The sequence below is a fragment of the Theobroma umbraticum genome, unplaced genomic scaffold (genome assembly GCF_002168275.2).
Source record: "Theobroma umbraticum cultivar Fairchild unplaced genomic scaffold, ASM216827v3 scaffold_44.0, whole genome shotgun sequence".
Classification (NCBI taxonomy): Eukaryota; Viridiplantae; Streptophyta; class Magnoliopsida; order Malvales; family Malvaceae; genus Theobroma; species Theobroma umbraticum.
In genome coordinates, this window is record NW_018397255.1 from 1754050 (window position 1) to 1779440 (window position 25391).

Consider the following 25391-nt stretch of genomic DNA (forward strand, 5'->3'; position numbering starts at 1 on the left):
GCTGTTCACCCTCTGAAACACCAGAGGCCGACGACGACGTCGATGGTTTCCGATTTGACCGTGACGTTCCAGGAATGTACTTCTTAGCGTAACACATAAGGCAGCTTTCGATGATCTCTGGACTCAGATCTCGCGTTTTCAACGTTAAAATCAAGCGTTTAAACAGCGGCAAACTCAGCAATGCCAGATCTTCAAACCAGGACTCTACATTGTTCGTTCGAGCTAGACTTTTTCTTCTCAAACCAGTTTCAATTCCGTTCCATAAAGCTTGACTGGAAGCGCCTTTAGCTTCCACAATCCCGTCATTCACCGGCCAGCCAAACAGAGTCGGATCTGTAGAAGAAGCTCTCGTAGCGATTGACTCAATCAATCTCTGAACAATGCCTAAAGATTCCGCTAAAGACAGCACGGATTCGCATGATTTTAACGCTTTGACCGATTCCTTAAGGCTTTTAAAGACGGATTGAGAAAGGAACCGTTCGGTTTTTGAAATAAGGTTATCTTCGGAGTACTCTTCCGTCATTTCAAGAAACTCGGCGGCGCAACGGAGAGGAACGACAGTGGAGGAGGAGAGATCGATTTTAACGCCGTAACAGAATTTGGCGGCGCCTTCAAAAGTTTCCGAACCACCAGGGAAATCCGGGAGAGATATCTGGTATTGATCTTCTTCTTCTTCATTTTCCTGTTTTTCTTGATACTCTTCTTCATCTTCTTCTTCGATTTCGGTTTTGGTTTCACGTTGCCTTTGTTTGGTAACTGTTGTAGTGGATGATTTCCGACCTTGCTCCGCTATTAACTGATCAAGCTTTCGGCTTTTGGACATCAAAGGGAACTGAAACCGAAACCGTTAAAAAACCATCAATTAAAACGAACAAATGTTTGGTCAGTAGAAAAGCCATGGAAGTTGGAATTTAAAGCTTAGCTAACCTTATGGAGATGAAAAGTCATGTCATCAACTTCAATCATAATGTCACTTGGTAATCCAGTGGCACAAAACCTGTAAATTAAAAACAAGAAGGAAAAATGTTAAACTTTCCTCTCTTTTTTCTGTAACCCTTTTGAGGGATGAGAAATGAAGAGGTCTAACCATGCTTGGGCTTTAGAGCTAGGTTTGTCAGCTGCCATATTTTCTTTGTTGAAGTCTGAAACTCTTGGGTTTTTTGAGAAACTGTTGTGAACCAAAGGAGGAAAAACTAAAGCAGATCCATTCAGGGTTCTTGTTCTTTCAAGTTTTAAGCTTACAGAAGAGAGGAATGATGAGAACTGTTCGTGGGTTTTGTGTTGATGGGGGTCTGGTTGTGTGTGGGAAGAAAAAGCAAAGAAACAGTTGGCAATATAAAAAGGTGGAAAGAGTGGATTGGAATCCTAAAAAACTCAAACCGGGACAAACGAAGCTTGAACAAATTTCAAAAAAGGAGGAACAAAATTTTATACTATCTGAATTTTTCACCCAAAAAACTTTGCTTCTTTTTTACTTTTTTTTTCCCCTTCCCTTCCTTTGAATCACGTCAGAATCAATCTCAAGTCTCAACCACTCCAACTCTCTCTCTAAAACGTCAAAGAGTAGGGAAAAAATGGGACTGAGAAAGGTTAGCTTTTGGAAGAAAGCAGTAATTAAAATTGTGTCAAAATGGTCTCAAAAAAAAATTGTGTAAAAACAATTATTACACACTAAATCCTGCTTTTCTATAGCACCATGGCTAAGAGACAATAAGATGACATAAGTTTGATTAAGTTGTTATTGGATTTTAATTGCTTTTTCTTATGTGGAGGCTAGAATATCTTAATCAATTTGGTACAAGATTAACACAGAATCAAAATCCCATAAGCATGAGGACAACACCTTGGCTTGTCCATAGGCTTACACAATTGAAAAGGAAATTGATATTCCTTCTCAAATTTTCATTGGGAGGGGGGTGGGGTGGTGAAGAAAGCAATTGAAATTTCTTGGATGTCCAATTCTACAGAATGAGATGAGCTGTTATTAAATAAGTCACGTGGAAATAAATGACACCATTGGCCACATTAGCTCATGACCACATAAAGAGATGCCCACAGTTTGAAATGTTGGTTTTAGTTATTGGTTTTGATTTGAAGCTTCAAACCCAATTTTTTTTTTCCTTCTTTGTTTTCCCAGTTTGAATTCTTTTTGAAAATTCATGTCTGAAAAGAAAAGTATGGAGCTGGCTTCATTTATAGCAACACATCTACCCTAGTACTCCCCTTCCTTGCTAGTATTTATGACTACATTAATGAGGTAACCACAAAAGAATGTTGCTTTGTTAATCACTACCCATGAAAATTGACAGCTATGCTGCCTATGAGATAGTACAAAATTTCCCATTGATTATGTTGTAAACAATGTTCATCAACAATGGGAAAGATGGGAGATAGAGAGACAAGGGACGGGAAGGGATTTGGATTAGAGATGGATTATGACTCACTTGATTCTTCTTTTGAAGGGTGTTGCTGTTCTTGATTGTTTCAATGATGATGGTATAAAAATTGAGTCTTATTCATTAAATTAAACTAATAATACAATGATCAAACAATTAGGCTAAAGTCAGTGATAGTGGTGGTGGTGATGATGATGTCAAAAACAATGGCTGTAGAAAAGGAAATATGAACCCTGGCTGTTCAAAGCTGAATCTTCTGATAATAATTGCCTTTGAATGAGTATTGGAAGATGCAGAAATCATTGAAGAAGCAGACTGATGGAGCACTTTTATTTTCTGCATTCCACGTTGTTTAGTGAGTAATCATAGACAAAATCACAAAGGAGGATTGGGGTAGAGCTCATTGGGCACACCTCATTGTGGGTATATATGAGACTGGCTCTCTGAACCAAAGACAATAAAAAGCCGAACTATAAAAGCGCAAAAAAAATTTACAAGGTCAGACGTTTGAACTTTTGCTTTGCTTTTGCTTTTGGTTTTATGAAATCAAATATTTAGATTGTGGTCACATTTGTTTATTTGAGGGACAGATGCCCCCACTACAGAGAAATCCAATGCCGGCCTTAATCATCATATAATCTCTAAGAGTTTCAAATCTCTCTCAAGTTCCTTTCCCTCCCTCTCCTCTTCTCTTTCTCTCTCTCTCTCTCTCCATGCTAGTGCTGCTGCTTGGAAGTTGGAACTGGTCAGAAAATTTAACAGACTGGGGTTTAGAAAACAAGAGAGAAGTACAAAACCATGACAGAACCATCCAAAAGAAAAACAAACCCCATGGAGACTAGTGGGGTGGTGGGTTTAAGGGGGTAAATATTTTCTGGCACCCTGCACAAGATAGTAGCACTTTGATTTTTAATTCATTAATCCATACACCCTGGAAAGACAGAATGGTCAATGAGACATTAACCAGATTACATTATTTATAACATAAATCACTCTAAAAATTAAACGTTAACTCTCCCTTTCTCTCTTTGCTTTATTTATTCATATTGCTCTATCAGTACTCTTTAAGGCAGCACCCCCTGACAGGCATCGAAGACTATATGAAGATTGCTGGTTGCCTGCAAAAGAAAACTCAAGTAATTATTCAAAGAGATTAATATCTAACTAGAATATGATGCCACTCATTAGTCGACAAGATTGAGCTAGGCTTTGTTGGTTTGTTGTCCTCTGCTTTGCATCTTTTCCAGGTGCAATTTTTCAACCACTCTTTTTACCACTTTAGTCTTTTTGCTTGTTTGAACAGCTAACCTTTAAATGCCATGCACTGAATAAATGACAGTGTACCCATTTCCCCAACAAGTTGTTGTGTGCATAATTAGGTGATGGAAGTAGTACAACCTCATAACCTACGAGCGAAAAGCAAACCCAAAGCTAATATACCCGAAGGTGGAGTTCCGGTTGCGGGTGGTTGATTGCTGTTTGCTGCTACATTGTTTGCCGATGGAATGACAACGCCAGGCCATGGGTGGCACATGCAGCGTTTTCCCTCATCTATGCTGGCGTAGAGGGTGGCTAGGTGCTTGCCACAACCACCCCAGGAGTATTTCCCACATTGCTTGCAATCCACCCTGTAACACATTCTTTGCTTTTGTTTTTTTTTTTTTTGAGGAATTCTTTTATATGAAGATTTACAAATGTGGTATTGATGTTGCCTCCCATCTCTTTATCCTTTTCTAGTTTTTATAGTGAAAACTATTGCTTTGATGCAATCGACCCCGTTTTCATAACATTGTTGCTTAATTATCTAAATAGCAGCTTTAATGTTGAACGTATCGCTTTTGCTTAGTAAAACTCTCGTCGATCCTGACTCATCCTCTCCCCCTTTTTCTATTGGCTGCATTATTACAAGACTGCCGAATTGTGGCTGGTTTACTTTTATTGGCATCCTGGCAGCAAAGTTGCCCATGCCAGAGGGGAATATTAAACGTTGCTCTTTTTCTTGGGTTATCAAATCAAATGTAAACAGGCCGCCAAGGAAAACAAAGAGAAAGTATAATGGAAACAAATACATATTAATTTTACAGATGGATCATGGGAAATAGTCGTGACACTTAATTGTAGCCACAAGTTTAATTATAGCAGAAAGACATTGCACACCATTATTCACAACAAATAAGACAATATATTTGGTTTTGGGAATGATTTGTAGATCAATCCTGATTCGGAGCAGCATTACATTATCGTGCCTTGTGTACTTTTTGTCCTTACTATCTCGATAACAAATATGTACGAAATTAGTTAGCCATTAAAACAGAGATTAATATTTTTTGTTTTTCAAGTCAAGGCGGCTTAACTTCTCCATGAATGTCCCATAAATTCTAAGTATTTATCTCTATGATTTGATACGATCCAGAGAACAACAGCATTGCGGCACTAGGTTTCCATGACTGAATCAGAAAATAATTATATTAAATATAAATCTAAATTACACCCGAACATTTAATTCATTATTTATATATTCTCTCTCCATCTAAAAAACAAGATTCGAATTCTCCATCTCCCAATTATTAAAAAAAATAAAAATCTGAATTTCAAGAAGAGATCCCCATTACAAACTGCAGAAAACTGATCTACAAAAGAGTTTGGTGAAAATAGTGGCTCCAGGATTGATACATGTTAAAATTGGGTCCTTTATTCTAATTGCTAACAAGGGATATTTTAATGAATGGAAATGCTTGGCACCGAGAAAATTTTCACCAATAGCAGGTGTTGTTCTTCAGAAGCATATGACAGCAGAATACATCAGTTATGAGAACAGGAAACTGGTACATAAACCTTAGCTTACTATTACAGATGGCAGTTATAAGCAGAACTAGTTTAGCAGCTTGGCAAGAATTCATAACATCAAGCATTAATCTGGTACGGTTCAACAGCATAGCATAAACCAATGACTACTAATTAGTATTAGGAATTACTAAGCATGCATTGCCAAAATCTAGGACCACAAACATCAGGAGGCACTGCTGCCATCTCCATTGTCAGATGATGGCTCGATTGCAGGTTTCTTTGCTGAGCTTGATTCTACCGAGCCTGTACTCATCAAAACTCGCTTCACTCCTCTTCCTATAACTCCAAGGTGCGTGACCCCTGCAGTCCCATTTGAGTGAGCAGTGGATACAGTTGGAGAATCAAAATTTCCATTGCTGTTAGCAGTAGCAATCCGTGAAGAGCTCACTGTGGTGGGTGCAGCACTCTTCTCACCATCCCTTCCCCTGGCAGATACCATTCCCAGGAGTTCAGCAATAATTGACTTCGGGTTGGAGGCCAGCTGCTGCAGATCTTCAAGCTGCAAATGCAGAAATGCACCAAATAATTAAGCAAGTTATACAATAAGGTGTCAGTTCACATAGATAATCGAATTGCACTTGCCTTCTTTTCCAGGTCTTCAGCAAGTCCAGCAAGTGTTGCAATTTCTGCTTCTTTATCTGCAATAGATTTAACAGTCTGAGAGCCATTGGAGGACTGTTCTACACCATCATCTAATTCAGAGGCAGCTGAAGACGATGCTGATCCTGCAGAACTCTTTACTTCATTTGTTAGACGCTCCAGCCGAGACCTGCAAACTGAGATGGCCTTCTGACAGTACGGAATTGCTTCTTGGGGCTTTGAGCCAATTTCCAAACACATACATATTCGAAAATTTCTGAATTATATGGTTAAGTTGCAAATATAGAATCTGATTGAAATTGAAGGGTGGAATCAAGGGGATCCATATTTCATTTTTGACTAGTATGCATTCATCGACCAACATGCAACACTATTTAATTGAACCTGGGATTTATTATCTACATAGAGAGTAATAATCTTAATAATAAAGACACTTCAACCTTATCAAGGATACAGTTCAGCAATTTGGCGGTGATCTGGTTCAACCAGCTGTTGCAAAATGGAAAGGGCTTTCTGGTAGTCACTGAGTGAAGATTCAATGTCCTCTAAAGAAGCAGAAAAGAAACAAATTGATGTTTTAGGATGCTTCAAGAAAAGCTACTGTAAAAATTAGTGAAGGCGGTTCTTCCCTCCCCCAACCACCCCAAAAAAGCACATTCATAACAGAAATACTAAGAAATCTTAACTAACAATAAGGAGCAAGATCGACCTCGTTCCAAGGCAACCTCAGCCAATGCTGATAAAATATCCACTTTCTCCATGGTGTCACCCAACTGTTGTTTTTCAGCAATTGCCCTGGCAACATCTAGCATTTTCCATGCCAAATCCAGGTCAGAATCATCCTCATCTGCTCCAGCCACATCATCAGTGTCGCTATCCTCATCTTCCTCTTCCTCATCTCTTCCACCTGAAACACATAATGGAATAAATTAATTAAGCGTAAAGAGCAGTTAACATTTTAGTCTATGGGCAGCATATCCAATGACGATTATAACATTGGTGGTACAGCAGCTACTCTCTACAATTGACGATAATGCGAATGAAAAGTTCAGAGGAGTATAAGATGGCTTCAGTACCATCTGTAAGCAAAAGCACTAATATCACGACATCCAAAAATATTCAAACTAAATTTAGGTATCTAAGCTCAATTCGAATGAGAATTAAAATAACGCTTTATGAACAAGTAACCAAGATGTATAAACTCTATAATAAGTAAACAGAGACAAATTCAAAAATATACTAACCATCTTCGGTAGCTCCCTCCTGCTGAGTTGAACTCTCGTCCTGTTTGGCATCACTTGATACGGAAGCAACTGAAGATTCACCATTTACAGCACTTTTAACAGACTCTTCTTTGTTCGAGCCTTGCTGAGTCTCACCCTCCTTCTTTGGCACAGAAACCAAGGGATCAGTCTCCTCTTGAGCCTTGTACAGCAGTGCACGTCCATACAGATAGTAAGCCTTCAGACATTCAACGGCAAGTTCACCATGAAGGGCAACCCTAGCGTGACATAAACAAGAAGTTTAAGAATACAGACACAATCCCGAAACTTGAAAAGCAAATGAAGCTACGAATGGAAAATCTCTAAACCTCCATTTGGTTTACTTCCTCAAAAGTCGTTCATCCAACACAAAATTAATTGTGAGAATTCATTTCCATTTCCTCATACAGAAAAAAAAATGGAAAATACTTCAAAAAGGAAAACGAACGGTGAGATGGAGCCCGAGGGTTAACCTGATTTCAAGGGCGCGGCTAAAGCAATCAGCAGCTTCGGCGAAATCGTTTTCTTTAAAAGCCTTAGATCCTTTCTCCGCCAACTCATCTGCTAACTCCAGCGTCTTCTCTCGATCAACATCCGACGCAAGTCCAAGAATTTCAGCATTATCGTTATTGTTGCATGTCGACTCGGTGCCTCCTTGAACCGCAGACTCAATTGTGGCTTCGATTGAACCTTGCGTTTCTAGGGTTTCCCCAATTTTCAGGTCTGGAGTTTGCTCCGTCATTGTCACCGACGCCTCTGATGCCGCCGGCGCCGTAACTTCTTCTTCAGCCATCACTATTTTGCTTCAATTCTTGACCCAAAATGCAAAATAAAAGAAAGGAAAATGGACAAGGGGGTTTTGGGGGTTTCTCCTTGGGCTTCCCTTCAAAAACCCTTTCTGGCGGAAAATAACATAAATTTTTTTAGATTTTAAAGCGGAAAAGACAGAAATGGAAACGAGGGTCTTTCGAGGAGATAAAGCTATGAAGGGTATTTTCGTATTTAGGAGAGGAGAAAACTATCTGTTTAATATATCAGGGTCACAGGATCATGATTTCGAAACATCAGGCTGTGAAGCGAGCAAAGGAATATGGCTTCCACAATTTCGCCACCTGTACTCCAATCCCTCTCAGTCCGCTGTGCGCACAATGCGCACCCTGGACGGTACGTCAAGCCGCAGTTTAGTAAACCTGCGCTGACGGTTTCTCTCCCGAATCGGAGACAGCTTCTGTTCTTTCTGACGGCAACGACGGCATTGACGGTTAGAGACCCGGCGTCGAATGCGGAGGATATTCCGTTATTCGGTTTAAGGAAGAAGTTGAAGAGCGCGGAGGAGGAAGCGGTGCAGATAGTGAAGGAAGGGTTCGAGACGGCGGAGAAAGGGCTGGAGACGGCGGAGAAAGGAATCATTACGGTGGAGAAAGGATTGAAGACCGCGGAGAAGAAGATCGAAACAGCAGAAAAGGAGATCGAGAGTGCCGTTAGTTTTGGCGCGTTGGCTCAGGCGGGTGCCGTGGCGGGAGCCGAGTTTCTCGGCGTTGTGGTGGCTACTTCTATTGTGAATGGAATTTTAGGGCCCGAGGCCCAAAAATCTTGATTGTCCTTTTGTATCTTAAATTTGGTCATTTATGTTGTTAATTAAAGTTGTTACCACTATTTTATTCTTGTTTTAATTATAATATTATTTTAAAACTATTTTCAAATACAAATTAAAAATCCCATAATCCAATTAACCCGAATTAATCAAAGTTAGTTTTTATTTTCGTTTTCAAATTTAATTAGAATAACATTAAAAATTCAACTAAGAACCTAAATTCAGATAATTCGATTTTAAACACTTTTGAACTTCAGAATTGATGTATAAAGTAAGAAGTAATGGCTTTACTAATTGCTATTAATTAAACACTTGTCAAGAGGCAAGTAAGCAAAAGGGAAAGGGATGCTGTGAGATCTCATTCTCGCTGGGATGCATTGCCCAACAAGCTGTTTGTTGAAGGTGAGCTTTGTTCACTTAACCAATGATCTTGGACTGAAACAGGGGAGCTGCTTTTGACTTCATCTAAGGAAACCAGACAATCTCCTCCCCTTTGCTTCACAATCAATCTCCGGCTTCCCACCACTGACTTCTTGTTTGTCTTGGTACTTAGGGATCTCTCATTTTCATCCTCGGAGGACGGACAAGAGGAAGCCGTTGGTGATTCGATGCACATGCCGGGTACCCAAGCGCTGAGCCGGATGTGTTCTAGCTCTTCCGCAACCTCGGTCATGGTAGGCCTCATGTCCCGATGGAAAGCAAGGCATCTAAATGCTAGCTCGGCCACATTATGAATTGATGAAAGCGTCCAAGCATCCCTGTGTGGTTCAAGGTATGGATCGAGTATCTCATCGACGCAGCCTCGTCCTATCCTATCATTAGCAAGTGCAGCCAGGTTTACCTCACTATGAGGACGTGAGAAGTCAACCACTTTCAATGCAGTTATTATCTCCACAAGAACGACCCCGAAACTGTAGACATCACTTTTATCTGACAGATGGAAGTACTGATGGTATTGAGGATCAAGATAGCCTGGTGTTCCTTGAGGAGCAGTTGAGATGTGGGATGATTCAGACATCCCAAGCCTGGAAAGACCAAAATCAGCTACCTTGGATCTATAGCTGAAATCCAAGAGTATATTGCTAGACTTTATATCTCGATGAAAAATAGGTGGATTCACTGAGTGAAGATAGGCAATAGCCTTGGCAGTTTCAGCAGCGATTGTGAGCCTTACTGTCCATGGAAGTCCTTCACCCCTCTCTCTTTGTAGATGCTGGGATAAAGTTCCATTAGGCATAAATTCATAGACCAGGATGGGCTCACCCTCCTCTATGCAGCAGCCTAAGAGGCGGACAAGATTCGGGTGACTGACAGAGGAAAGGAGCTTAATCTCATTCATTACTTGGTCAATACTGTCAGGGTCTCTATATCTGAATCTTTTTATGGCAACCCAATCATCATTGTGGAGTTTTCCTGCATAAACTGTACCATAGGCTCCAGTCCCCAGCCTTTGTTTATCAGAGAAGCTATTAGTAGCTCTTTCAATTTCTTTATAGGCATAAAAAGGAACACTTGAGTTGCCCGCAGCTTCACATAGAAGGCGCTTTGCACTCATCTGTTTGTTGAAGGAACTAGAACTACGCTGTCGCACATAGCAACATAAAAGAGCCACACCACCCATTAACAAAGCTCCAGCAATAAGCCCTAAGAACACAACATGGTTCATCAGTTATGTGAAGGAGACAATACAGAGTGCTATAAGAAGAATTATGAACCCTGTCTTGATGAAGAGAATACTCTAATACAAGTATTGTATTTTGTAGTCTGATTACCTCCAACCAAGACACCAACTCTTGTAGTTCCCCCGCATTTTCCAGATATGTATTTTGAAGGATTGCAGTGAGGAACTGATAAATGCAGCATTCAGAAAAGTAGGGGAAAAGAGGAATTAGTGAATTTATTCAATTACTACACAATCTACATGATATATTCAATATCATCACAAGAAAAGACAATGCATTTAAGACATATTTCACATGCTAGCATAAACTGTTCCTATCAGAATCAGCACGGAGATGATTAATTCCAGCCACGTTCCTAAACCACTTATCTCTAGATTTTCCAAGGTATGGATATAACATCCCAACATTACAACATTTTTAGTGCATTCCACTTTTATGCAATGCCTTAACTTTCCACAGGTGAGAAAAGTCAGGTATCAGACAAAGACGTAACTCCATTTGTTTTGCCAGGTCAACAATGCATTTCTTTGTTGACATAAACCATTCAAACTTCATTCATGCTTCTTTAAAAAGGGCGGATTATGAGGAAAATTAACAAAAAAACAAGCATGAAGGTGAACAATCAGTTCCGGTAGATGACTCAAGCTGCTAATGTTAACCAGTTCTGTTGAAATTTGTAAATGGTAGAGAATCTGTCACGGTGTTTCTAGAGTATAGAACTCAGAAATGAATGTTTAAAGTTTGTCAACCAAGAACGAAACTTTGCATTGCCAGATACATACATTGTTGAAACTGCACTGCCTAAGTCAAAACCTAAAAAGATCAGATGTGCTTAACTTTTAAAACAGAACGAACAAGTTTACCTGCTACTGAGGCTAGATTCATGGCAAACATTGTTCATTAACTACAAATCATAGAATTTGTAACTTTGACCAGAAGAAACTCCTACTTTTGATGGAATTCAACCACAAAATAAGGAACGCACAAACTCTATAACTTCACAACGAAATCCCTTCCCCAGTTTGAATATGCAACTGACATGTAGAAACTCTCCATGTTGATTCAGATAGTACTAAAATCTTCTAGCTTCATTGCAGATTGAACTGTTGAAACTACCATTTCTAAATACTAGTCAATAATCCCATAATCTAAATTTAGAGTCAAACAAACAAAAAAGCAAATAATTAAAACCAGTCATAAAAATGAGGCGTCACCCTTTCATTGGAAAAAGGGAAAAAAACACCCCACAAACGTCTATATTCCCACTTCCCCATGTCAAAGGTCACCCATACCATCCACCAAAAAGACCAAAGGCCAAGCCTAAACCTAAAAATGATACACAAAACAAAGAAACAAACAAAATTATTAATCCGAAAGAATTGACTCACCTCTCCGGCAACCACCGCCTTCTTTGAACCCAACACCTTCAAACCCATTATGGCAAAGGCATGTGAACCCCAACGTTCTGTTACCTTTCTTAACATTTGTACAACTAGCGTTTCCATCACAGTTACACTCCCCTTCAACCCACCATGCCAATTTAACTCGTTCAAACTCCAAAGAAACCACTGAGTTCCTAGCCGAGTCAACCACGATCGAAGTCGACGAGAACAAGAAACGGCACTGCGTATTACTAACTTCCTCGAAATTCAACACCTGCTCACCATCGCCGCCAGCAAAACAAGTGATATTATCACTCTCATCAATGCAAGAGTTAGGTTTAAATGATCTTTCTAAAAACTTCGGCCTTATTTCACAAGGAGCTGGTAACCGCTTCGTACAGTTTTGGAGCAGAAGATTATTTGCGGCAGAGAGCGCGTAGTTTTACTGAACAGAGCTGAGTAAGGCCAGCGGTCGTTCGCATTCGACGGGAAGTTTGATGATGATATCCGTAGAAGTCACATTCAGGACAAGGAATTTTCCAATCCAGACCCCGTCTGCGCTGCAGTTGAGTTGGATGGGGCAACCCGGCGAGAACCCGAATGGAAACGGTAAGGTTGTTGAGAAATTGCCTTTTATGCAGGAGCCTTTGCATCGGTTCTTCTCTGAGTTAACTGATTTTGCTTGGGAGATGACCAAAAGAATTGCTATTGTTGTTGAGAAGGATAGCTTTGCTTGGCACAATATCATTTTGGATTCTCCAAGAAGAAAACAGAGCAAACATCAGCTTCCTGAAAAGAACATAAAAAACGGAGCTTGATTAGGAGAGAACAGAGGAAAGTAATACTCGGTTCTTGAAGGGTTATAGTATTGAAAGGAGAGGAAATTTGGGAAGAGGGGCAGTAATTGAGGGGAGTTAAAGCAGGGCAATTGATGCCGTTGGGGAGGCCATCTAATCCCAATAAATGCTAATACAAAGAAAGGTCAGTGCATGGTAAATTCGGGAAATTCAAAATTTTTCTTCGTGTGTTGATAAAAAAGGAAAATTTGAATGAATGGGTTGGTTTAGTTGGGAATATTTATGAGCTTACCTCTGATCTTTTCCAGTTCTTCTTCAATGGCTGCAATTGACTCTGCTCTTTCTAAAGCACTGAACTTCAAATCAAAAACTGCTAACGATTTCTTTTGAAGTTCCTTGATTTGGGCTTGGTTTTTCTTTCAAATCAAACAAAAAAATGAAAAAAAAAAAAGGCAGGAAACCAAAAAAAACAAAAACTGAGGCTCTGGAGAAGAGGTAATGAGAAATGAGAGATAGTTTGTATACAGGGTCGTTAAACTCCATGGCAAGTGGAATTTTAGTATTTTATTAATGAAATGACCGGTCTACCCTCTAAGTTCGGGAACATGGAGTTAGTGATTAGACGGAATTGTCCTCCGAAAGAGCATTAATTTACGGAGATGGACCCAGGAATAATGTTGTGGTCAGCACGCAATTAAAAGGGCATTTGACTTGGAAGAAAAGAAAAGAGCGAGAGAGAGCGTTCGTAAAAGGTGGGAATGGACGGCATCTGATCATCGACCAATGTTTGATTAGAGATATGATTATGGTGGTGATGGGGTCCCACAAATATTCCATTTGTTTCTTTTAAATTTTGGGTTTAGGATTAGCATATTATTGACTAATTATTGCATATTTTAAGATATTTACTCTGCCCTTTCTTGCTGTTCTTTTGGCTTGGTGGGTAGATAAAGGCTGCATAACAATGATACGCCAATAGTGGAATCAGCAGTATTCTTTCAGAGAAAAGAGGAGGATTTGTCTAGTTTAGAAATAATCAAAGGTTTAAAAGTCAACAAGACCAAGTGATCAAACATTGAGGGCCATTTGATTTGTTGACATTTTCTTATATATGGTAAGATGAGATAAGGAAAACAAAGCACTAAATTGAAGTGTAAGCCATGTGGTTGTTGGGTTTTTGCATATGCTATGTGTAATGTAAAACTATGGGATTTGATATTTTTTTCCTCTTTATGGTTTACTCAATCAAATATGTTTTTTGTAATTAAATTTATTAAAGGTATAATAATGTAATAAAAGGTAAATAAATTAAACTCTTTAATATACATTTATGAATTTAATTAACAATCTTAGGTTTGAGTCATTGTATTTTTTAAAAAAATTATATATTTTTTAAAAATCTTGAATTATTTAAAAAATTTTTAAATAAACCTTTATTGCATTCAATCAAATTCTTATATTTTTATTTTAGATCAAATAAATTTTTACAATTAACAACAACTTAACTATTATTAATCAAAATACTATTTTTATCTTTTTTATGTTATGCAGTACTCAAATAATATGTTGATATATCATATTAGATGCTGAAGTGACATAATAATATGATCACGTAATATTTTTATTATTTACGTTAACATAATAAGTGTAAAAAATAATGCCAACCCGATGTCGTGTTTTTTATTTTACTAGTATCAAAATGTAAGTAACATAAAAAATAAATAAATTTATAATGCCATTAAGTCAACCAAATCACATGGGAGAAATTGATAAATATGAAAGTAAATGGAAAGGGCATTTAAGTAAAATGAAATTAAACCGCAAAAGAAGAGAGATGGGCAATGGGCAATAAAATAATGTAGCGTTAGCCATTTGTTCTCTTTTCCTTTTAAGGACTAAATAATACAATGCTCAAATCTATATTGGGAGCTGACACAACCTGATATGAATTCGAGGGATTATAGTCAAAGGGTATTAATGACAATTTGCTGATCCACAGTGCAGTCCCTTTCTCTTTACAACACGCATTGGCCTTTCTTCTTCTTATTTATTGCCGTGTAGACTAAGGTGACATTGAAGGATTGGACAATATTGCCTGTCCAGCCAAAATCGTAGACCATACGGTCCTGCACTTTTAGGTCGTTGACTTTCCTTAACATAGGGAAATTGAATAATGAGAATATATGGCTTTGTTTTTCCTTTTATTTATTTAAAATTTTTTTTCCCAAAAGATAATTAGTGTCGAAACCGTGTGATGACTCCGCTAATTAGCAGGCTAATCACGGCATCGAAAATATAATCCCAACGGTTTCAATCATTTTCAAATTCAAACTATTTAATATTTAAAATTCTAGAAAAATACGAAATGATTAATTCGTATAAATATTAAAATACTGTTATTAATCGATGTGAATAGATCAAAGTTACTCATGAATTATCTTGATTTACTTTGATTATTGTTGTTCACTATGATTTGGGTATTTTGATACTATTGTTCAACTATTTGTTTAAGAGACTAAATAAATTATTTTAATCCTTAAATACCCATATAATATTCTTTGAAAAAAAATAGCTACACCTATTTCGTAAACAAAAATATGAATATAATAATGAGGAATTCAAAATTGAATTTGGTTCTAAATTTAATAACAATGGAGTCTGACATAATGGAGTTCGAGTTTGAAATTTAGAATTTTATGGAACTTGAGTTTTGAATATTTACTAACTGTTTTGATTATTAAATTAATTAAGAGATTAATTGAGAAATAATACCAACACCTTTTTAATTTTCCAAAAATATAAAAGTCAAGATAAGTCGTTATATCTCAAGCAGCAACTTGTATACGATTACAATAATTGTACAGATAAGTTTCTTTCTTTATGTCTTTTTTTCTCTTATTCTACAAAAGAAAATGATACTACTACTTGTCTCGCACTTGATAGTGTGAATGGGTTCAAAAAGACTTGAAGATCATCAAGCACAAATTATTTGGGGATGTCCATAATAATAATAATTATAATTATGATTTCACCATTTGTATAATTAATTATGAATAATATTCTGATATATTCAAATTGTAATCTCAATATTTAATCAGTGAAAATAGATTCGTTTTGGATGTTCAAGATAATACCTAAACATGAAACGGCCATGGCCATGGAGAATGGTGTTTAAGATTTAAGTGTAAGGTTGCACATTAGAAAGAAAATTGATTAAGTTTAAAGATAATATTTCATAATGAGTTTTTTAATATTAAAGGACTATAAACACCTATATGTAAGGATGCATCATAAAACTTACTTTATATTTGAGCTTTTTTATGAAAAATTTCAAGAAATAATTTTATTTTTAAAAATAGTGGATAATATATATGATGAATTTGTATGTTAATGGAATCTTTAACTGATCATCTGCTCCAACAATGTTTCAAATAATTAACAGTTTTAATTCCAATCAGTAAATAATCTTAAGAATACCTTTGTGGATAATGATTAAGTTAATTTCAAATTAATTTTAACACTATAAATGTGGCAGCCTTTTTCACCTTCGTAACACTAGCAATACTACTTGTATAAATGAAGCCGTGATTATTCTGCTCCTCCTTTTATCTATAATTTAGTTGCAGTTCCTGTGAATCTTTGTATTCGTTTGCTTAGAATGCGTCATTGACACTCCAACTTCAAAGTATTGTGTTGTAGTTCAACTAATCAATCATATTGATTAAGTTGATCGAGAGGAAGTATGCCATTACTTGAATAAATGTTACCAAGAATTAGTATTAAAATCCCGAGCCAATTAGCTCAAATTAAAGAAAAATGTGACACCAAATACGAAATATATATTCCTTAATCGATTTCGGAATAAATTATTCAAGGTATTACTCTAATTTTTTTTTAGAATATATTATTAAGGCAATGACATTCTTCTTCTCAATCAGCTTTATCAATTTGATTGATTATTTGAACTGCATCATAACACCCGAAGTTGGAGTGTTCAGTTGCGCATTCTAAGTAGTGAATGCAAGGATTTGCAGGAAATGCGGCTAAAGTTATAGGTAAAAGGAAGAGTAAAACAATCACGGGTTGAAAGTTGATCGAGGTAATTATATGAAATCAATTTATTACCTAGAGGAGAGTAGTATTGCTATTGATTTGAAGGTGTGAAAAAAGCTCCTAATCATTATCTGCAAATACATTCTTAAGATTATTTGCTTATTTGAATTAAAATTTGTTAATTATTTGAAATATTGTTGGAGCAGATAATCAGTTAAAGATTCTATTAACATACAGATTCTTCAAATCTATTATCTATTATTTTTAAAAATAATTTTTTTTCTTGAAATTTTTCATAAAAAAAAAACCAATCTAAAATAAACTTTATGATGCTTCCTTATATAAGTGTTTATTGTTCTTTAATATCAGAGCTTGGGGTTCAATATAAATAAGATTTTCCCTTCCTCTAACCATGTCAATGCAAATATACCAGAGTTTCGTATCCATATTTGTTTGGGAACAGAAACAGTAATGACAAAAGTTGGTGATGATAAGCCTTGAAACCCGGTGTTATTTCCCCCTCAATTTCGTTGAAGCAGCTGGAGAAAAGAGCAGCCAATTTTGACTGGTGGGGCAAGAGCAGGGGTGGGGAGGAAACCCCGAACTCCTGAAAATGACACTGTCGCAATTGAACCATTTTTTTTTCTTTTTGTTGTCAGGTCTGTGATTAATATATCATCATAAGAGAAAAGCTTGCATGACGGGTGTCATGCATGGCGTATAATTTAGATGGCTTTTCAGATAAAATTGAAAGACTTTGTGTTGGGTTATCTACTTTTGTCAAATTTTCCACAGCCAAAGTGTGTTTTTTTTTAAAGGCAAAGTAGATTCTTCGAGCTATTCACATTGGTTATAAAATTAAACTTCGCGCACGTAGCTGGGGGACAAGTTGCGTGGAAATTCACCAAACTTTTATGACCAGCATGCCTACTGGAGTCCTGTCCCAATCCTTTGGATCTTTCCCTACTTTCTTTCCACAGGTTCTTAACAGTGTAAGACTGTTAGTAGTAATCTGGCCATGAGGGGAATGTCCGCGAAACCTGGCACTAGGAAAATTCAATACAACCGATCAGTCAAAGGCTTGGAAAAATCAACTCTCCCAAGCTAAGGGGAAGCCGGATTGATTGGGCATGGAGGAAGTTTTTAATAGATGAAAGTAGTGAACATCCAGCTGAAAAACTAGGAGAATAATCAGATCAGTCCCACACACAAATTGGAACAATGTATTCTGTTTGGTTCGCATGGCAATTCCCGCCAGACGCAGGGAAAATATTTCCCCATAACGTGCGACGTACGGTCTAACAAACGATGTGTATATAATTAATCTTTTGGTTTATTGACTCAGTCGTGCTAACGTCTGGTTTGAGGAAGAAAACCATAGAGCGTTGGATGTGGTGCGGAAAAAAAGGGATAGGGGAGAAGAAGAAAATTGGGCTACTTGGAATCAAAGTAGTCAAGGGGATATATGGCTCATCGCCAGTTGTACTTGTAGAAAGATGTCACATTTCATGGGTCCTAGTAAGTTTATTTTAAGAAGGTGATGATGCCTAAGGCTTAGTATTGGTTACTTGGTTTCTCTTTATCTAGATTCAATTTTTAAAAGAGACTTTCTGTTTTACAAATTTGATTTCTTTTTGACCTATCAATGTTGCATATGTACAAGATTATCTATCGTATTGTTTAATTTATATTTATTTTTAACTTATAAAAAGTATAACGATAAATTAATATAATTTTCAATTTTCAGCTCAATCGATAGAGAGAAAATTTCTTCTTTTTATTTTTCCATCTTTTTCTACTAAACATACTTGTAAAAAGAAGAAATTTGAACAAGAAAGGAAGAATGTAGAGAAATGTGAAAGATTTATTTTCTCCTTTCATGACCTTAGTGCCAAGACTTCTTACTTCTTATGCACACTTTTCGTCAAGCTGTTTTCATACGCTTAAGCTTTTGCTCGATAGGGTGGAAAAGTGAGAGGATGGAAGGTGCCAACGACAAAGTCGAAAGAAATTTACTTTTATTACTACTTAGTAAAAAAGAAAAGTGAGAGGAAAGAATATAAGAGAGATTACGTTTCTCATCTTTATTTACTGAAATAAATTATTTTAAAATGAAAACATAAAAGAAGAGAAAACAGAATAAATGTGAGTTAAGCCTTGGTATTTATGTGATTTGTTAGTAACTCATCTCATCCTAAAACTTGGTAGTAACAAATAAATTAGGGTATTATACTTATAAAAACTTTGAATTATTTTAAAAAATATAAATATTTTTTATTAGATTCAATTAAATTCTTATACTTTTATTTTGAGTCAAATAACATTTTATAATTAAGAGTTAATTAATTACTTTTAGTACTTGTTTGGTTTGACTTTTTTTCAGCTTATCTATCTCTTAAAAGTAAAATCCAGGCTAAACATAAATTTTGAAAAACTCTTAAAAAAAATAACGTTTTTTAAAGAATAAAATTTTTAAAATAAGAGCTTAAAGCTCTTATGAGGAGCTTTTTCTTCTCTTTTGTTTTTAAAATATAAAAAAAAAATATTTTTGTTTCAAAAATATCCTCATCTGTTAAAAATAATTACAATATAACTCTTTAAAAAAAAATACTCTTTACGATAATTTTAACTAAAATTATAACTTATAAAAAAGAACTTATAAAAAAAAATTTACCAAACAACTTCAGCTTAATTCTAAAAGTTATTATTTTTCATAAGAACTTCATAATAGCTTTTAAACTAGAAAAAAGCTAGGCCAAACATGCTATTAGTCAAAATATTACTTGTTATTTTATATTATGAGATGCTAATATGACGTGCTCACATATCATGGTGGATGATGACATGACATTTTGACATAATCAAATGGTAATTTTCACCTTTGACGTTAATGTTGTCACGGATTTCACATTAGTGAAAAATAGATTAGGTCTTGAGTATATAAACATAAGTCTTTCATCATTTATTAAGCATGTCTTTTAGATTATAAATGTAGACTCATGATTTATAGGCATTTAAACTTTATTTTCAGAATTTAGTTCTAGCACGTGACATTTGGTATTAGAGCAGACAGAATTTAAAGTTGCACAAGGTTGGACTTATGTTCTAGCACATAACTTTTGGTATTAGAGCTATAAGAGTCCTCTTTTACAGGTAAATAACTGGAGTATTGGAATTTAATTCCAGCACGTGACATAACCGAGATATTAGAATTTAATTCCAGCATGTAACATTTGGTATTAGAGTAGACAGAATTTAAAATTGTACAAAGTTGACCTTAAATTCCAGTACGTGACATTAAGTATCAGAGTTATAAAAATCCTTTTCCTCTATAGATAAAGAGCGGGGTATTGCAGAATTGGATGGGATAGAATGTCATGAATTCTATATTAGTAAGAATGAGTACATAAATATGAGTTTTTCATTACCTATAAAATATGTCTTTTGGGTTGAAAACGTGTGTACATGAATTATAAACTTACTTAAACTTTAATTTTAAGCTCACAAGAGGTTAAACTTTAAACTTTAGCATATGACATTTGATATCTAACCAGACAAAGTTTAAGGTTGCACAAGTTTGAGTTTAAATTTCAACATGTGACATTTGATATCAGAGCAGACAAAGTTTAAGATTACAAGAAGTTGGACTTAAGTTTCAATATGTGACATTTGGTATTAAAGCAAACTTATTTTCATTGATGTGGGGGCCCTCATAAGAGTCGAGATAAACTTTAACTTGTGTAAAAGTTCTTCTCCTCTACACGTAAAGAGTTAATACAATGAGAATGCTGTATAATTGAATGAGATAAAATGTTAAGAATCTTACATCAGTAAGAAATAGGGTGAGTCTTAGATATATAAACACAGGCCTTCTACCACTTATTAAGTATGTCTTTTAAGTTGAGAATGTAAGCTTATACTTTATAAATTTACTTAAATTTTATTTTTAGAGTTTGGTTAGGTTTAATTATTGACCTATAACATGGTTAGGTTTAATTATTGACCTATAACAAATGTTACATGGGTATTAAAAAATGGCAAAACAAATGTCACGTGGGTATGAAAAAATGACAAGTACTATTTGATAAAAACAATTAATTAATGATTAGTTATAAAAATTTATTTAGTTTAATTAATCAATAGTTAATTATAAAGATTTATTTGATAATTAAATAAAAAGTAAATATTTATTTAAATTTTATTAAAAAATTATATCATAATTTAATATCACTGCCATTTCTTATAAGGTAAAACGATAAATAAAAAACGATGGTGGAAACCATAAAAGTATTACTGACTTTTCTAAAACGAGTCTTTCTGAAGAAGTGGAACAATAGGAAAAGAAAGCCCAATGGCAATAAGCCCACTAATACTTGGGCTTTCGGTCCAACCATCTGACTACTTGGGCTTTCGGGCCATCTTTCAGGTTTTCTGGTTTGTAATGGCATTAACCTTAAACCCTACGAAGACGGCAGCGGCAACGCTCCCGAACCAAAAACACAAGGCACTGCAAACGACATGTCGGGAATAGAAGAAGATAACGACTCTGATGCACCCGAAGAATTTACAAACGAGCAGGTTTTCATCAATATCTTTTTTTTTCTTCTTCCTTTCTTTAGTTTTATAATTGAAAATTTGCAAAAAAGTTGATTTTTTTTTTGTTTTGAATTTGTTCTGAATTGCAGGGGTTAAAGCAAGATGAAGAGATAAGACAAATCCAGAAAGAAAATAAGGCCAGGTAATTAGCTAATTATTTACAATTCTCTTTTTTTTTCCTGAAAATTTTTGGCTTTTTGGGATGATTGTTATGGGAAAAAAAGATTTCTTTTATTTTGTATTAAACCAAGTTGCCGTTGCCCATTGAGTTTCTCCCACCCCCTACCTTATTGATTGGCTAAAGCAAAGAGGGGAAGAATTTCTAGCTCTGGGTATGTTCAAGCAACTTAGGATTTTAGTGTATTTTGGGTTTAAGATGATGATACGTTAGTACCCCTTTTAAGGAAATGCTTGGTTAAAGGCAAGATAGTAAGAGTTTTATTGATTTGATTAGTTTATGTTTCTGAAGTCGATATTGAGCTTAATGAACATGGCAAGGTTGATACTTGGCCAGTTTTATGGTAAGGTGGTCATGCTTAAGTACATTGTTTTAATGACGGCTCTATTTTGAAACTAAAGACAAGTGATGTAAAGGTGAAGTATAGGAATTGAGGCAGGCCAATTCTGAGTTACCTGTGATTTATGATTTTACTAGGGTTCCCCTGGTTCATGGGATGATCTTGAAAGTGCAGTTGTAGTGTAGTTGTTATGTTTTTTGGCTTGTCTATTACTGTTTTAGCATATTTTGGAGATGTCTATAGAGGTGGTATTACCATCATCTTGTGAATGGAAAGAGTTGAATGAAACAGCAAGACATTGCTATTTTCACATGAGAAAGAATATAAGGTGGTAGTATTATTTCACAACTAGTTTGAGATAAAGGGTCTTTTTTGGACCAAAGAGAAGAACATATCTATACACCAAAGTGGGATTAAGGCTTGGTTGAGTTCAATATTTATGCTGCTTGGCTCTGTAATTGTCATGTTGACCTTTTGATTGCATCCAGTTTACATAAATTAAACGCAAACATGTTTTTATTCAATGGAGCTTAATGTGATCCCCTCTATACAGGGTTATTCGTGAGGGAAAAGAAAGGCGCAGACATTGGGCTCAGAAGAAAACACCGCGTCAATCTGCAAAAAAGGTTGAGAATGGCCAAGAAGATGTAGAAACTGGGACGGATGAGGAGTCTCAGGCCAAGAAGGGGATGCTTCCTGCTAACATTGTTGAAATGCTTGCATCTCGTGAAAAGTATGATGTCTCTTTCTCTCTCTATCTGTCTGTGTAGTTTTGGCCTCTAGATGTAAATGGTCTAAGGAAGAAAACACGTTCTTTCTGCAGACAAGTTTTTTTATCAGACTCTGAGGATGAGAAGATTGAGGTAAAGCACACTTCAAGAAAGAAAAAAAAGAAAAGCTCAGGGTGAGGGACTTTTCTGATCAACAGAAAAATCTTTCCTTCAACAGAAAAAGTATGAAGACTTTTGAAACGTAATAATTATAATTGTGCATTGTTATCTGCAGGTTAGAACCTGTTGTTTTGGAGGACATACCACCTGCTCGATGCTTACAGAATTCCTTGGAGTTCTTGAAGAAAAGGAAAATGCAAGTTCCAAGGTCATCTTCAGTTTTACACAATTCCAACCAAGCACTTCGCCTTAATTGTGTCCTCACTACTTCTGGGTTACGTGAAAGCTGTAAAAGATTGTAACAAAGTTCCCTGGGGTCCTTCTAAACCTGAGATCACTCTCAAACTTTCTAAAGGGGGAGGGAAATCGAAAAGATTATTGATCAGTGCCTGAAGGAAACAAGACAAGAAGGAGCTGCCTCCTATACAACAGCCTCCTCTTGATGAATTTCATGATGTTTTTTCCAGAAGAAATCCTATTCGTACCTGATCTTCCACTTCCAACTTCTGGGTTGTTAATTTGGCCTGTTGCATGACAAACTTTTTGGCAGGTCCTTAACAGTTTGTGTTTTGTAAAATTATTGAATTTGTCTGCAATTGTTTAGTCTATCATCTGGGAGAACAGTATCATATCAAAAAGGCTCTGCATTTCCTTGGTGGAAGGTCCACTGGCATCTCCACCTATGACTTGAATCTTGAGATAAAGTAGCAAAGTGATGGATCCATTACAAACGCCACCTTTGGTGGCCTACTTTTGGATATCAGCAATGTGGTACTTTTCACTGGTGGGCTTTACGTTACAACTCTTTGGTCTTTTATAGTAGTGTCAAATCATCCTGAACAAATCAAGAGCCATTCAACGTTCTCTTATAGTTGTATTAAATTATAGCTTGAAGGAATGGATTTTAAAAACCTTAATGGGATTAGCAATTTCACTATTACAAAATTGCAATCCGCCCCATCAGCGTCATTGGACAATCAGCCGGCAGCTGTTTCTGCTACATGTTATGATTTAATAATCATCCCAGTCATAATCAGAAACACGTTAAATGCCAAATTCGTTGGATATCAGGTTTACCTTGTTACAATTGTGATTTGTTTTTTCGTTTTCAATGGAAACCTTTTCTGTTTTTTAATAACTGGGAGGGTAAGAAAGAGACTGCAAGTTAAAATAAAGAAAGATCCCTCAAGAGTAGAAAAAGCAGTATAGAAAAGTCCGGTGAAAACTCTTTGATCCCATCAACATTTCTGAATATAGCCATAGGAAAACAGCCCCTGATGAGGTTAGATTGTCTCTAGTTGATCCAGCAGGCAAACAGGTTTGTAATAATTTGCAATTTGCATCATTTCGATTCCTTTTGATCTACTAAAAGGTTTATAATATCTGCCAATGGACCTGTTGGATTGTACAAAATTAAGCTGTACAAGGTGAGGTCAAAATCATGAACAAGAAAAGTAATAAAATTATTGTACCAGAAATCTACGACAGATAATAGAATTCCGGATTCAAATTCAATCAATCACAATTGCAATAATTGATACACAGTGGTAGTTCTTTCTGAATCAGAGGGAGAAACAATACCACATGCCCTCATTAGACCCTGAACAATTGTTTCTGGGAACATAGCTCGGTTCTACAAGAGAGTTTTGCACTCTTAATCTTCATCGTCAAATACATACTAACAATTCATAGTCATTCAAGGGTTTTAAGATTTCTTGGATTTATGGGTTTTCTTTTAGCTTTCCTTTCAGGGGCAGGTGAAAGCATCACCCAGTTCCATCCACTTTTCTTGAGCTTGTGCTGAGCTGCCAACAAAAGCCTGGAAAGCACTTTTGACTTTGTTCTTGCACTTATGATGACGGATACGCCTGAGGACAACTTCTTTGTCCAGGGCTTCAGGGGAAGACCGAGCTGAGGATTTTATCTGAAGCTGGCTGGTGACAGGGTTGGTTGTTTCAGTTTCTTTCTCTTCTGGGTTATTCACATTCATCACCTTGTTACCAGCATCTGAGAAAGAATATGGCTGAGCTTTGGGAATCATGAAATCCATTTTCTTTTTTCCTTCGTGAGGAGAATGAACTGAGAAAAGTGTAGTATGGAGATTCGAGATATGGAGGAGAGTGGAAGAGCTAAATGGGGATTGTATATATAGACAGAGAGCGAGAGAGAAAGAGGCTGCGGTGGGGTTTGGTCATTTCCTGCTTCTTGTTTCGTTCCTTTTCATGTGGTTTTTGGGATGTTGTTTTCAACGTTGAACTCCAAACCAGTGGCGAGTGGGCTTTTTTATAAAACAAATATGGTGGATTTCGCAACGAGTGAAGCTAACGTTATAGCAGTAGACTGGCAGAGGATGTTAGCCGACTCAAAAGAATGTTAGCCGATGACAGGCCCATGGTGCGAGCCATGGGTCCTTATGGGCTGTGAAACTGGGTGCTTAGGCGGCTATCTGCTGCTGAGGATAAAGTCGGCAGGGCAAAGTGATGGTTGTCTGACAGTGACACTACACACCCTTTTGCTCTTCCCTCGTGGGATTATAAGGATTTTCATTTTTAAACTCTCAAAACTGGGTCTATGATTCTGGCTTTTCATGCACCCGTGGGTTTTGGTATATATGAATACTTAGGTAAAATATTTTTATTTTTTAAAATTCTGATCCAAATTATATAAAAATTTATTAATTTTTAAAATAAATATTTGGTCTAAAGAGTACGAATATCATTAATAAGAAAAATAAAATATTTTTATATCAATTTAAAAAAGTATAATTGTATTTT

General features: G+C 36.2%; 5 protein-coding genes across 5 annotated transcripts; 2 read left to right on the plus strand and 3 right to left on the minus strand.

Moving 5' to 3' along the window:
* Window position 1: 1 nt before the first annotated feature.
* Window positions 2-1750, minus strand: LOC110410066 (Phototropic-responsive NPH3 family protein; the record flags this gene model as incomplete). The annotated part of the gene is made up of 3 exons (XM_021419646.1): window positions 1088-1750; window positions 928-997; window positions 2-832 (listed from the first exon to the last, which is right to left on the minus strand). Coding segments are annotated over exons 1-3 (939 nt in total), but the record flags the coding sequence as incomplete, so codon positions are not given.
* A 3433-nt stretch (window positions 1751-5183) lies between these two features.
* LOC110429230 (Tetratricopeptide repeat (TPR)-like superfamily protein) lies at window positions 5184-8036 on the minus strand. Its single transcript, XM_021445156.2, has 6 exons — window positions 7579-8036; window positions 7088-7344; window positions 6553-6750; window positions 6298-6388; window positions 5826-6099; window positions 5184-5742 (listed from the first exon to the last, which is right to left on the minus strand). The coding sequence occupies exons 1-6, from the start codon at window positions 7896-7898 to the stop codon at window positions 5407-5409; spliced, it is 1476 nt and encodes a 491-aa protein (XP_021300831.1). The 5' UTR covers window positions 7899-8036; the 3' UTR covers window positions 5184-5406.
* Window positions 8037-8195: 159 nt separating this feature from the next.
* Window positions 8196-8778, plus strand: YCF37 (homolog of Synechocystis YCF37). Its single transcript, XM_021445158.2, has one exon. It carries the CDS (start codon window positions 8196-8198, stop codon window positions 8700-8702), a length of 507 nt encoding a protein of 168 aa, XP_021300833.1. The 3' UTR covers window positions 8703-8778.
* Window positions 8779-8894: 116 nt separating this feature from the next.
* Window positions 8895-13094, minus strand: LOC110429229 (Protein kinase superfamily protein). The gene is made up of 4 exons (XM_021445155.2): window positions 12853-13094; window positions 11770-12552; window positions 10472-10546; window positions 8895-10343 (listed from the first exon to the last, which is right to left on the minus strand). The coding sequence occupies exon 4, from the start codon at window positions 10318-10320 to the stop codon at window positions 9058-9060; it is 1263 nt and encodes a 420-aa protein (XP_021300830.2). The 5' UTR covers window positions 10321-10343; window positions 10472-10546; window positions 11770-12552; window positions 12853-13094; the 3' UTR covers window positions 8895-9057.
* A 7970-nt stretch (window positions 13095-21064) lies between these two features.
* On the plus strand, window positions 21065-23300 carry LOC110409475 (UDP-N-acetylmuramoyl-L-alanyl-D-glutamate-2, 6-diaminopimelate ligase). Its single transcript, XM_021418827.1, has 5 exons — window positions 21065-21191; window positions 21299-21351; window positions 22281-22460; window positions 22551-22631; window positions 22733-23300. The coding sequence occupies exons 1-5, from the start codon at window positions 21132-21134 to the stop codon at window positions 22917-22919; spliced, it is 561 nt and encodes a 186-aa protein (XP_021274502.1). The 5' UTR covers window positions 21065-21131; the 3' UTR covers window positions 22920-23300.
* The last annotated feature ends 2091 nt before the right edge of the window (window positions 23301-25391 follow it).

Coding starts and splice junctions, on each gene's coding strand:
- LOC110429229 (XM_021445155.2), bottom strand. CDS start 10,320: ATGGGTGGTGTGGCTCTTTTATGTTGCTATGTGCGACAGCGTAGTTCT.
- YCF37 (XM_021445158.2), top strand. CDS start 8,196: ATGGCTTCCACAATTTCGCCACCTGTACTCCAATCCCTCTCAGTCCGC.
- LOC110409475 (XM_021418827.1), top strand. CDS start 21,132: ATGTCGGGAATAGAAGAAGATAACGACTCTGATGCACCCGAAGAATTT. Junction 21,352..22,280: donor CAGAAAGAAAATAAGGCCAG/GTAATTAGCTAA, acceptor CCCTCTATACAG/GGTTATTCGTGAGGGAAAAG. Junction 22,632..22,732: donor AAAAAAAAGAAAAGCTCAGG/GTGAGGGACTTT, acceptor TGTTATCTGCAG/GTTAGAACCTGTTGTTTTGG.
- LOC110429230 (XM_021445156.2), bottom strand. CDS start 7,898: ATGGCTGAAGAAGAAGTTACGGCGCCGGCGGCATCAGAGGCGTCGGTG. Junction 6,751..7,087: donor GGAGGGAGCTACCGAAGATG/GTTAGTATATTT, acceptor TATGTGTTTCAG/GTGGAAGAGATGAGGAAGAG. Junction 6,100..6,297: donor CACCGCCAAATTGCTGAACT/GTATCCTTGATA, acceptor CATATAATTCAG/AAATTTTCGAATATGTATGT.